This window comes from Sparus aurata, chromosome 24 (genome assembly GCF_900880675.1).
Source record: "Sparus aurata chromosome 24, fSpaAur1.1, whole genome shotgun sequence".
NCBI classification, from domain to species: Eukaryota; Metazoa; Chordata; class Actinopteri; order Spariformes; family Sparidae; genus Sparus; species Sparus aurata.
This window is the reverse complement of record NC_044210.1, coordinates 18,825,166-18,837,210: the sequence shown is the minus strand read 5'-3', so window position 1 is coordinate 18,837,210 and position 12,045 is coordinate 18,825,166. Positions and strand designations below refer to the sequence as shown.

At 43.5% G+C, this 12,045-nt stretch overlaps 1 protein-coding gene and 1 long non-coding RNA gene across 6 annotated transcripts in view; one reads left to right on the top strand and one right to left on the bottom strand.

The window, feature by feature from the left end:
* The window catches only part of LOC115577009 (von Willebrand factor D and EGF domain-containing protein), a 27,499-nt gene extending 17,975 nt beyond the window's left edge, over positions 1-9,524 (top strand). Inside the window, exons 20-33 of one of the 3 annotated variants that reach the window (XM_030409757.1) lie at positions 2,697-3,173; positions 3,480-3,650; positions 4,401-4,759; positions 4,844-5,339; positions 5,454-5,549; positions 5,632-5,727; positions 5,849-5,944; positions 6,043-6,138; positions 6,225-6,320; positions 6,406-6,501; positions 6,768-6,863; positions 8,064-8,159; positions 8,238-8,335; positions 8,856-9,524. In XM_030409757.1, coding sequence (XP_030265617.1) covers positions 2,697-3,173; positions 3,480-3,650; positions 4,401-4,759; positions 4,844-5,339; positions 5,454-5,549; positions 5,632-5,727; positions 5,849-5,944; positions 6,043-6,138; positions 6,225-6,320; positions 6,406-6,501; positions 6,768-6,863; positions 8,064-8,159; positions 8,238-8,335; positions 8,856-8,876 — 2,390 coding nt within the window. In that variant the 3' untranslated portion in view covers positions 8,877-9,524. Of the gene's footprint in view, positions 1-2,693; positions 3,174-3,479; positions 3,651-4,400; positions 4,760-4,843; positions 5,340-5,453; positions 5,550-5,631; positions 5,728-5,848; positions 5,945-6,042; positions 6,139-6,224; positions 6,321-6,405; positions 6,502-6,767; positions 6,864-8,063; positions 8,160-8,237; positions 8,336-8,855 lie in introns of all 3 variants that reach the window. The other 2 variants (XM_030409758.1, XM_030409756.1) reach the window with 2 other exon arrangements.
* The window catches only part of LOC115577065 (uncharacterized), a 13,434-nt gene extending 1,389 nt beyond the window's left edge, over positions 1-12,045 (bottom strand). The window contains exons 1-4 of one of the 3 annotated variants that reach the window (XR_003983014.1): positions 11,438-12,045; positions 10,085-11,044; positions 7,208-7,305; positions 1,629-2,606 (exon numbers count right to left, since the gene is read on the bottom strand). This is a non-coding gene — a long non-coding RNA (uncharacterized LOC115577065). Of the gene's footprint in view, positions 1-1,628; positions 2,607-7,207; positions 7,944-8,038; positions 8,130-10,084; positions 11,045-11,437 lie in introns of those variants that run through there. The other 2 variants (XR_003983015.1, XR_003983013.1) reach the window with 2 other exon arrangements.

The following is a 12,045-nucleotide window of genomic DNA, read 5'->3' as shown; positions in this document are numbered from 1 at the left end:
AGATCTGAAAGCCAAAGACCATAAAACAGCCTGATCACTACATCATGTGGATGAAATGATAACTTTTTTAACCCTCCACAGGTTTCTGAGAAGATCAAAAATGATCAGATTCAGTAAAATTACACTGTAAAATCGTAAAAAATAAGGGAGATGTTGCATTCAGCTTTTGATCAAAAGTACATTTTCAGAGTTTTACTTGATCATAGGACATTAACATTTATATATTGCAATAAAATATTCATTATTTAAAACTATTGAAATCACTTATTTTCTTGGGGCTAATACAGAAATAAATCAGCCAGGTTGCTGTTGTGTTTTCTTTCTTTCTTTCTTTTTGGATTTGACAAAAAGTATCAACATAAGACTTGTGCAATAATGGAAATTCCTATTTAAAATACACTGTACACATTCAAGACTACCTGAACATGATGACATAGCTCCTCTCCCCAAACCTGGATCTCATTAACAGCCATGAGTTTATCAGATACTGCTGTTCTTTGGAATTGTGAGTTCTTAGCTCTCACATAATAAAAAATCTACCATCGTATATGATCATCTGTTGGAGGTTGTGATGTTGGCTCTAAAATTCATCTGTGATTATTTCCATGCAACTCCAAATACATTTGAAGATTAGCGAGTAGATCTCTTTGGATCAGAGCATCAGCTAACTGCCCAGAATGTGAAGGTGAATTTGTTCATCGCAGTCAAGCGTCTCTAAGGAACACTCAGCAGGGATGCGGTGCTTGTGCTGAATGGAAACCAGATGGCTGATGGCAGCTGATACCACTGCCTCCCTCCATGTGCTCACTTTGTGGAGCGGCGAACGCTAACTGGAGTTAATGCTTTGAAAACACTGACGCTGTGGGAGGAAAACCTGCTTCCTGCCGAGCTTAATGGTTCAGTTGTGTATATGCGCGCGTATGGATATAAAATCCACACAGTAAATAGTAATAGTTGTAATACTGAAACGCCTGAGATTCATAAAAGTGCCAGCTCCTGTGTTCAGTGTGAAGCAGCTGCAGGCACGCAACAGTCTGACAGAATCTGAAGAAAAGGCTGAATAAATTACAGACTTTCTCTCTCAGTGGGTTGGTTGGTTGGTTGGTGGGTTAGTTTGTGGATTGGTTGGTTGGTCAGCAGGACTACACAAAACCTGAAAAGACCTCATTCACCGTTGGTGCGATTTGGATAAAGAGAAAGATCGATGAATTTCTTCCCACTTGTTTTAACATTATGAGATGGGACATTTGTCAAAAGCTTTAAGATGTTGACTCACTTCATAGAATTCATTTTGAGTCGAGCAGGTCTATTTTAAGTTCCTAATAAATAGCTTTAAAAAAAACCTTGGTTGAATAGCATTTGCAAGTCATCATCAGTGTTTGCTTTTACATGAGGACCTTCGACATCAGCAGAGTTGAGGCTTTCTCACAATTCCATTGTTGTCCTTCGAGTAAACAAAGAATGTCAAAGCCTGGCATCTCAGCAGCTGAAAATCAAATCAAGTTGTCTGCCTCAAGACAGTATTATCCCTAATGGAAGAATTGGCTCACAGAAAAGCACATAGCTTGAATTACTGTCAGTTATACAATGTTTGTCATTCTCATGGAACTTTGTAAAAGGATACTCACGAGGACAGAACCTTGGATTTCGTCATCCGCTTTGTTTAACTGCTTATTCATTAGTCCTCTGATCTTCTCGCTCAAAGGGAATTTAGTTTGACTTATTTGACCCCCTCTCTCAGTTCAATGCAAAAGATACACAACTTTGTGTGTCAGGGGCCAACAGGAGCTGCACCGGGGTCACACCGTGAAGTCCTTAAATCTTAAATGTTCTGGATGCAAAGCAGGCTGTGGGTTTTCCTCTTCTCTTGTGGTCTTTTTTCTGCTGTTCCCTGTTGAGATCAGGCCTGCGATCAAAAGCAGACAAGTCATGTAACACAGAGAGATCAAGACAACTTGATTTATTTCCAGTACAGCCCTTAATCACAAGCAAGCGTCTCGAACTGAAGACAGAAAAGACGACGAAGAGAGAAGAAAACCTGAATTAGAATCAGTATATGAAGGATCACAGTAAGAACAGAAGTGTAATCCATGTGCTATAAAGATGATGGTAATTACATGACAATACACAGAACATATCTCTACAAATAAATCCAGAGGAAAGAAACTGTTTAAAAACTTTCACTTGACGTTTGACAAATCAATCCGGCGTAAGTAACTTCAGCTCTAAATAAGTCTAAACAGATGAGTCGTGATGTCGAAACTTGAAAAGTTTCATAATGTAATCTGCTTCGGTTGAATTAGAGTCAGAGCAAGAAATGCACAGTTGGCCGCGCTAACGCAGGATAAATCAGATTCAGGTTGCAGTCATGTCTGCAGTCTGTCGACATGAATCACTGAGTGTTTCCTGCTTCGCTCGCAGCTTGTAAATGTGTTGATAGGCTGTGAGTGGTAATCATGCCTCGTTGAGATCTTTACACAAACTGGTTCCAAAGTCTCGTCTCTTGCTGGGCGTCTGTCTCATAAAAAAATAACCTTCTGAACCTTCCAGGTGACCGTCTTCCATCATTTACCTCTTCGCAGTTGGTTTATTTCAGAGTGGGTGATCTAGAAATTCAATAGGAAGCAAAAGAATCAGATAAAGTCGTCCAATATATATATAAAAAAGAATAATCTGTGTCTTTCATCCTACAGCAGTCATCAGGCCAGTCCCCATCTCTCCCACATCTGCTCCTCGTACAACTGTCTACAAGATACCAGATGTTCTGCTGCTGCCACCCAAAATGAAGCCAGACACTTTCCGGAAGACCTCAAGTGGTAGTTCCCCGCAGACGAGGGCTGAGGTGGAGAAGCCGATTCCGAGGATTGATCCAATCCAATTAAGACCTAAGACCACCACTTTGAGGAGGATTCCAGGAATAAGCCAGAGCCCAGTACTCTTTACGACGGAAACTAACAGGAGCATCACAGCAGTTACATCAATTGTTTCCCAAGCAAAGACCGATGTTTTGAGACCGAACCATGGAATCAAACCTGACCCATCCACAGGCGTTTTAAAGAACATCTCAGGAGTAAGACAGGACCAAGTCAGGCCTGATCCACCAAAAATCATCGACACTATTGCCAAGACATCCACTGTAACCCTGCCTTTGGGAAATGGCAAACCAGCTCCAGGTAAGCACAACATTTCAAACCATCTCTAGCAACCTTTACTGGGTTGTAAGTGTACCTGATGAGCCTATTTCAAGCTCCATTATATCTGTACACAGCTGTAGTACCTAGGGAAACCTAGGATGGAGGAGGTGATTCTTTAGAAAGATAGTTAACTGTTGTGTCTTGGTAACCAAAACATCAGTGTTTGACGATCTGGGAATGTGACTCAACAACATGTTTTCACTCCCAACTCGTCAAATACAGCTGCTTGATCAGTGACTTGAGTTTCAAAAGATGATGGTTCTCATTATAGTTTGTGTCTCTCAGGATCAGGTCAGGCTTTGGCGGTGAATGTCTCGGCTACATGTGCCAGCAGACCCTGCTTCCCCGGTGTTCAGTGCATCAACCGCAGGCCGCCACATGTCGGTTACGTCTGTGGACGTTGCCCACCTGGCCTTTATGGCAACGGACGTGTCTGCATGAAGAACGCTAAAGCAGGTAAGGACTTAAGAAAAGGCTCCAAAACTTTTCATTGCCCCTCTAAATACTGGAGATCTATGGAAGAGTACTTGACTGCCTAAAGAGACTTTTATAGATAGAATTACTTTAATGATTCTTTAATGACTGTAATTATGTGTGATTGTTGGGGATCAAAAACATTGTGGGCTACTTTAAAGATCTTCAAATTTGTTGTTATGATGGTTTCCCTGTTGTTGTTTTATTTTTATGTGTTTTTCTTGGTGGAAGGAATGGCATTTATTGCAGCCGATAAATCAGTGCTTAGAAACCAGAGTACCACCATTGGTACTTTGCTTTTTGACTCGCTGCCCAGCCGCAAAGTTGTGTCTGAGTTTGTTTAATGTTATTTTCTCATGAAAGGAGAGGGGGGTCCTAACGACACAGAGGAGACAGTTTCATTCCAACTCTGATCCCTTTACTGTAGATCGTGTCTGGGACAAAGTGTTTATGCAGATGAGTCACGCAGACTTGTAACAAGACAGGAATCATTTATAGTGCTTCATTGATTTAGTGGCTGTAAATTTTCTCTTCAGATTGTATTCATCTAAGGTCTGGTTGCACGCTCTTCTTCAGCAAGATGGCATTATTTAAACTGATTCCTTTCCCAAGCCCGGAAAGAATAGACCCAATAAAGTTATGAAGTATAAAATGCGCCATAGTCCTAGAAGTAGTCTGTAACTTTGGGTCGATTTGTCTAAGGCACTGATGTCACCTCCTGTCTTCTCTCAGCATCCAATCACCTTCCACAGCAGCAGACAGTCGTTAAAACCAGCCGATCCGCTCATGGAAGCAGCAGCAAAGTCTCCCAGCTCCACCTGCCCAACCTTCCCACCAGGCACGGCGTCAAACACCTGTCCCTGTCTGTCACCAGAGCCAACCGGGATAACACACCACAGCAGGTTCCCGCCTCAGGGAGGGGAGGCGGTACAGGGAGGAGAGAGGCGGTCACTGCTTCAAGGGATTTTCCAAGAACGTCAATCAGTGCAAATACTTACGTCACCCGCCAAAGTGTAAACCTCAGGACATATGCCAGATCTAGCACGACTTTCTCCAGAGAGTTTACAGTTCCCCATGTGACAGTCTACAAGGTGAGTTCACCATTTCTGTTCTGTGTGTCAGGTAGACATCAAATCATCTTCCTTCCTTCCTTTCACTCTACGATTATCTTCCAGCAGTCTGAACGACCGTCAGCTGGCACCACACCTTCCAAAGTAACACCGTCCAGTCCTCACCTCTCCACTCAGTCTGCCAAACACACAACCCAGCCCCAGCTTCGCCATCTGGCATCCACTCAGTCCAAACCCTGGACCCCTCCAAGACTGGCCCTCCCTCTGACAGCCGCCCTCACCGCTCTGTCCTACTCGCTGTCTGAGTCAGAGTTCTCTGCAGATGGCGACGAGGCTGATCCTGGATCTGAAGGGCCAAAGATTGTGCAGGCAGTCCCAGCTTTGACCTTCACAACGCCTGGCAAGACCGTCTACAGCAGCCCCCTGCTGCAAAGAACTACCTCATTCCAGCCAGTGGATAGGAGTGACACGACGGTGCATGTGACGACCTGCGCCGACCGGCCATGTTTTCCTGGTGTCCTGTGCGAGCCAGCGATGGACGGTGGTTACCGCTGTGGGAGGTGTCCAGTAGGATACACTGGAGACGGACGGGCATGTCGAGGTAAGGATTAATTTAATTAATGCATCTTATTATCACATATTAAGCCCTTAACTGCCCTATGGTCTTCTGTTAATGGTACCAGCAGGTTTAACAGTACAAATGTCTGTTTTCAAGCTGTTTGCAGACACACGTGTGGCAGGAACATGGAGTGTGCTGCGCCAAATACATGCCGCTGCAAACCAGGATACACTGGATTTGACTGTCTGACAGGTAAACAAATAAACATCTTGCATTAATTCTTTCAGTCATTATCTTTCTCTATGTATTCATTTGTTTTTCTTTTCTTTCTTAGCAATCTGTGAACCAAATTGTATGAACGGCGGTGATTGCATTGCTCCGGGTGTGTGTCAGTGTCTCAAAGGTTTTCATGGAGAAACCTGCCAGGAAGGTAAAGCTCGCCTCCTTTGTCCCAGTTAATCCAGTCAGATGTCTATGAGGTGTTTAATGACAATGATGGCTAATGAATCAACGATAACAGATGTAGAACTAACTGAAATGTATCTCTGCAGCTCTGTGCAGGTTACCGTGTGAAAATGGAGGCACTTGTGTTGGACTCCAGACTTGTTCTTGTCCTTACGGGTTTGTCGGACCTCGATGTGAGACCAGTGAGTTCACATTTCACCTTTTTTTTCGTCATTTACTGGAAGAAAATGTGATTGCTTTCTTCATGATCGTGATGAATATTGTTTTTTGTGGACTGCAGTGGTGTGTAGCCGTCACTGTCACAACGGAGGCCAGTGTGTGTCTCCAGACGAGTGTTTGTGTCCGCCGGGCTGGACCGGACCGTCCTGTGAGACCGGTGAGTGTGGTCTGGATTTCATCATTCATGAGTGTTTTGGAGTTTTTGACCTCTGAATGCTGACAATCTCGTCTGTCCTCCTTCAGCTCTCTGCTCTTCCGTGTGCCTGAATGGAGGTTCGTGTGTTCGGCAGAATACTTGTGAGTGTCCTCACGGTTTCTACGGTGCCCAGTGTCAGAATGGTAAATCTACAACTTCAGACTCCCATCCATCAGTAAGTAAAACATCCATTCAAGCATTCATTGAGTTATTCGTATCCTCCTCCAGCTGTGTGCAGTCCTCCCTGTAAGAACGGCGGTCTGTGCATGAGGAACAACGTCTGCTCCTGTCTGCAGGGATACACCGGGAGGCGATGCGAGAAAAGTCAGTCGTTCTTTTCTTTGAATTTCTTTGTTCCTTCTGTGGCGTTACCTCAATCACAATCCTTTCCTTCATCCTGCTCTTGATTTCTGCTTTCTCACATCTTGCTTGAACTTTTTTACTTCGGCATCAAGCTGTCCGTCTTCTTCATCCTTGGCTTTCTTCTTCTCCACACATCCTTGCCCTCCTTCTCTTCTTCATTATTGCTTAATTAGCATACTTGGAAAAACTCTCCTACAATTTCCCTCTCTCTTTCTGTCTGTCTGCAGGTGTGTGTGAGCCCATGTGTATGAACGGCGGCAGGTGTGTCGGTCCAGATATTTGCGACTGTCCATCGGGTTGGCGAGGACAGAGATGTGACAAACGTAAGTGCTTTGATTCAAGAATCAGAACCGAATCATCATCCTCAAGGCCACCTTGTTGGATCCGATCAGTGTGAACAGCTGAAAACATCTGCTTTCCTTCCTGCTCTAACATACAAAGTCACATCACCTAAACTCTACACCAGTGAATGTTCAAAAAGAAGATTGCTTGTTTGTAAGCCCAAGAGAAAATGACCCCACTTGATTTATTACCTCAGTAAACAGTTTTTTAATGTGTTTATGATCTCAATCTTTAGTTTAAACTCTTCTTCAACACTTTATGATGTTCAGTTTGTTAATGAAAGTCCCATTTAGGGTAAATAGACGATAAAGTAGAGCGTGCCTACCTTGTAAAAAGTTGCAATGTATCCTCCGGTTCTCAGACCCTCTTTACTAAACATAGTCACCTTTGGTTCCAAAAGCAAGCGAAGCAAGATGGTGATTGCTGAAATGCCAAATTAAGAATTAATTACTACAGATTGCTGCCTCGATTAAAAAAACACATTGATGATGATTGATGCTTGATAGAGAACAGAACTGGAACAGCAGCCTCAAGAGTCAAGATCAGAAGCTTTGTAGGATCCCAACAACTTTTATTCTGTCTCTGCTTCTGAGCTAGCGTCAATTTTATGTTGCTTACAATAAATTCATATATTAACCAAAGTCAAGTAAATTGTTGCTACAGTGCTTCATTGGTATGCTGACGTGAGATCTGCTTGTCAGTGAGGTGATGTGAAGCGTGGAGACAGAAGCGAGAGTTTCTACATGATCTAAAATCTTCACATGGTTCACCGTTCAGTAAACCTCAGCCCCACATGGATTAAATATAAAAACCTGAGTCAGGAGAGGAGGTTTGACCTTTCAGTCAGACGAGCATAGAAGATTGCAGAGCTTTTCATCTCTGTAGAGCTCAAACTGAGGCAGAAACAGGCTCGGTGACACAGTCCAGCCTCTCCAGTCTCTGCTGACGGATGCTTCCACAAAGGCGCCTCCCATATGGAAACCATCAGCTGTAATGTCTGCAGTGTTTCATGGGGCTGACCTTCGCACTTCTCAGCAAGACGCTGCTGAAGAAACAGTTACCTAAAAGACACCCAGACACCAGGGAAGAGAGGATTAACGGCAGATAATCGTTCTCTGTTGGAGCTTCCCTTCAACAGTTGACAGCTGTCACTCACCGGCTCGCTTGCTTCTGTCTCTCAGCCAGCTGTCTGCAGAAGTGTCTAAATGGAGGCGAGTGTGTTGGTTCGAACACCTGCCACTGTGCTCCAGGGTGGCAAGGCATGTTGTGTCAGATCCGTGAGTATCCCAACAAAATACACAAAACGGTTGGCAGACGTTTGCTCTCTTGGCTGATTCAATCATTTGTTTCCTCAGCTCTCTGTGAACAGAAGTGTCTCTACGGCAGTCGATGTGTCCGACCGAACGTCTGCGCCTGCCGGAACGGATTCTCAGGTTCTCTTTGCTCCCGAAGGGTAAGAACAGCTGATCATGGAGCGTTAGTTTAAAGCAAGGAAGGTGTCTTTCCTTGCTTGTCGAGTCGTCAGGATCGTTTGGATGTTAAAAAAAAAGAAGAGAAAAGTTGTGAAATGTGACTTAGTCGTTAGCGGCTTTTGGAGGGAACGCACAGAGTTATTATTCAGTTCTTTTCTCTGCTGCATGTTTCCCAGCTGCTCTGAGATTCATACATGTGCCGGTCAGAAGACTCGCGCATGAAGAAAAACTGGAAACACGTGAAAATGCGTCCAATCTCATGAACTGACTGCTTACAGATGATCAGATGATGATGATGTATTGAGGTGCAGCGAACAAAAGCTGGGCCCAAAAAATGTGGAGGGAAAGTTTGCAGTAATCAAAGCAAAACGAGTGAAGCTGTGCAAACATGCTTCAGACTGAGCCTGGTGGTGCATCAGCAGGATCAGTGGATTGGTTGACATCATGTTGTGTTTTCTCATCCGTCGCTCGTTATAACTCTTTATATTCTTGCTTTTCCAGCTTCCTGTCGCTCGAGGCTGAGACGCCGCGTTACAACCGGCAAACACCAGACGGTTGGAGCTCAATCAGCACCGCAGAAACCTTCAGGTGATCCAGAGCCATCAGCACAGAACATCGTCAGAAAACAAGGGCGTGTTTCATCTCTGCGCCTCCAGTTAGGGCCTGTCGCAGCAAAAAAACCACCGGAAGCTGCAGGAAAATGTATGTTTTTATAACGTCCATCCAACAAAAGCTACAGCAGCTGTTGCTGGGTAGAATTGGAGAAATGCATGAATGGAATGTAAACAAGGCCACTTTGAAGCTAACAGTTTCCCCCTGCTTCCAGTCTTTGTGCTAAGCTAAGCCAACGATAAAACATTATCAAAGAGGAGTACAAAGACGTGTCGCCATTTTCTCCAACGTCTTATTTTTGACCAAAGTCCAACTTGCGGTTCTCGATCAGGATCGTTTGTCGAGCAGCTTCCACGTTCAGGCCGGACAGAGTTTTCACTGTAAATGCCATCGAACCCCCAAACCTCTGTACAAGTATTTATTTATTTGGTTGTTTTATATTGTCGTATATATTTCTTGCTGTATATATCTTAATCACTGTGTAATCGATGTTATTTCTTATTAAAGCTTGTTTATTGGTCGTTTTGTAAGAAAACTAATAAAGATCCGTTTAAGGTGTTGATGCCTTCAGGTTCCTTCGACTGGCAGCTTAAATAGTTTATTATCTACAAACAAAAGGTCTGAATTTATCATGTTATAGTATGAAAATGTTTAATTAGATTGGGTTAGTTCAAAATACTTAAAGCTTCTATGTTAGACAATATTTTAGATGTAAATTTGAAGGTTTGTTTTGCTTCTTCAGAGTCGAATCAGGACAACAAGGAATTTTAAAAAGTCCCAGTTTAAATCACAACAATATTTTTTGACTCTTGAGGTCGTCAGTGTGTCTGATTAGATGATTACTGATTGACATGTGGAGAAAGTTATCCTTCAAAATGTTCCCATCAATCACATTTAAAAAGCAAAGGCTGGATATCAGATCCTGTTGATCCCTTTGTAAGTATATTTACTCGTAATTTTGATGCTTAAATACATTTAATATCAGATATTTCAAGACTTTTACTCAAGAAGAATTCACATGGACGACTTTCAATGTTAACAAAGTCATATTTTACATTATTCAGCACCTGAGTAAATGTACTTAGTTACATTTCACCAGGACATACTGTGGTGTTTACCTTCAGTGTCTACAGATGGTTTGAAGCACCACATCTGTCTCTCTGTACCCATAATCCCTTGTTAACAGCCGTTCATGGAGCTGAAGACCTCCAACATGGCCGCCAGAGGAAGCGCCACATCACCTGAAAGCACAGATTGGATAAAAGATGACGATGAAGCAGCCACATCATCTGTATTTCATGATTTTACTTCCCTGATGATCCTTCAGGTTCGGTTAGTCGTCGTCAGCGAAGCATTTGACTTTGCTGCGAGGGGCCAGACAAGTTCACGGCCAGCGGGTCGGGGCCGGGGGGGCGGCGAGGAAATGAGGATTAAAAGATTAATGAGGCCGCATTAGATCCGCACCAATTAGGATTCCTGTCTCCACAGAGCTGGTTGACTTTTACCAGGGGATTAGGATGAAGCTGGACGCTCGGCTGAGACGCAGCAGGAGCCACAAGCTTCAGTCTGATGAGATCTGCTGCCGTCACTCTGAAGCCTGTGAGGCGGACGCTCCAACATAAAATCAGCGCTTTATCATTCTCTTACATTTAAAGTCTTTTGACTTCAACGAATGATTTAATATCTCATGTTTTAGTTGCTTACTGACTGTATAAGACTTCTGGAAGTGTTTACTGCCCTCTGCTGGCTGCAGACATACAAACTGTTTATTAAATCCAAAGATCAACAAGTTTAATCTTCTCTTTAAACTGATTTCAAGTTCCTGATGTGATTGGAACAAAAATTGACGACCTGTCTGGAAGTTTCCTCTGAGCTTTCACGGCGACACACGCTCACAGATATTTATATCCACCCCCCCAAAGATGGCACTGGACAAGGTGGAGCAGGAGGGGAGGGGGCTGAGTGCGTCCGTCCTGGTGGGCACAGACAGACCAGGACGGGACCGGTGGGTCCACCTGGACTCTTCACTCAATGGACGCGCCGAGCCGCCGGCCAAGGCAGCAAAGTTATCCTCCACCCTGGAGCCAACAGGCAGGACACATGCAAACACACACACTTGTTATGAGTAACCAGAAGAGTCCAACAGGACGTATCATTGATTTCATTCAGGTTAAATAAACTCTGTTTCACTGGTGCTGCATCCTGATTGGCTGCAGTAACTGACAGAAAAGTGAAATCTGTCCAATTACACCAGACTGCAGCCAATCAACACTGCTCATGCTGACGAGAATTCCCTCCAAAGTTTCAGCCAGAACAAATCTTGGCAATTTAAGTTTCTGTAAATCACAAATATGTTGAAACGTTTCATTTGTTTTTGTTGGAACTTTACAGGTTTTTTTGTTTAATTTCAAAATGTATGTTGTGACATCACTACGCTTACAGTCTGGTTAGGGTTCAGGCATAAAACCCACCACATAGTTCAGGTTGTGGAAGAGATGTTTGGGCTGATAATTCCCATCTTGTTGCCACAAACACGTCTGCAAATGGTCCAAGCGTCTAGTAAACAACATCCGGTTTGGCTCTTAAACACGGCTGGATAAAGGTCCCGACATCTCATCAGAAATATACAGTTTCATTACCAAAACATTGGCGACATCGCTTAAAATATATTTGGTTTTATTGCCACAAACGCGACTCAAAAAGGTTGTGATGTCTCATCAAGAATATCTAGTTTTGTCGCCAGCTGGAAAATATGATGTCACATTAAAAATATCAGCAGTATGATGTTGTAGTCCAGACTGAGAGTTGTTCTGCAAACACATCCAAAACTGTAATGGTTTAACTGAACTACAATTTAAATGTAATTTAAAATTAATCTGTTCTTGAGCTGTGTGCAGTTCAGGTGCTCCTGTTGTTGTTTGTTCTTTCAGGTTCGGTCCAGTTGTTGTCACGTGACCTTGTGTCATGTATAAGCTAGTTATTCATCCTTTAACACTGACTATCACCCTTCAGAGGTGTGGACCAGGGCGGTATCGGCCTTGACCCATATCGGTCGATCCTAATTTAAACCTGTTTCCTC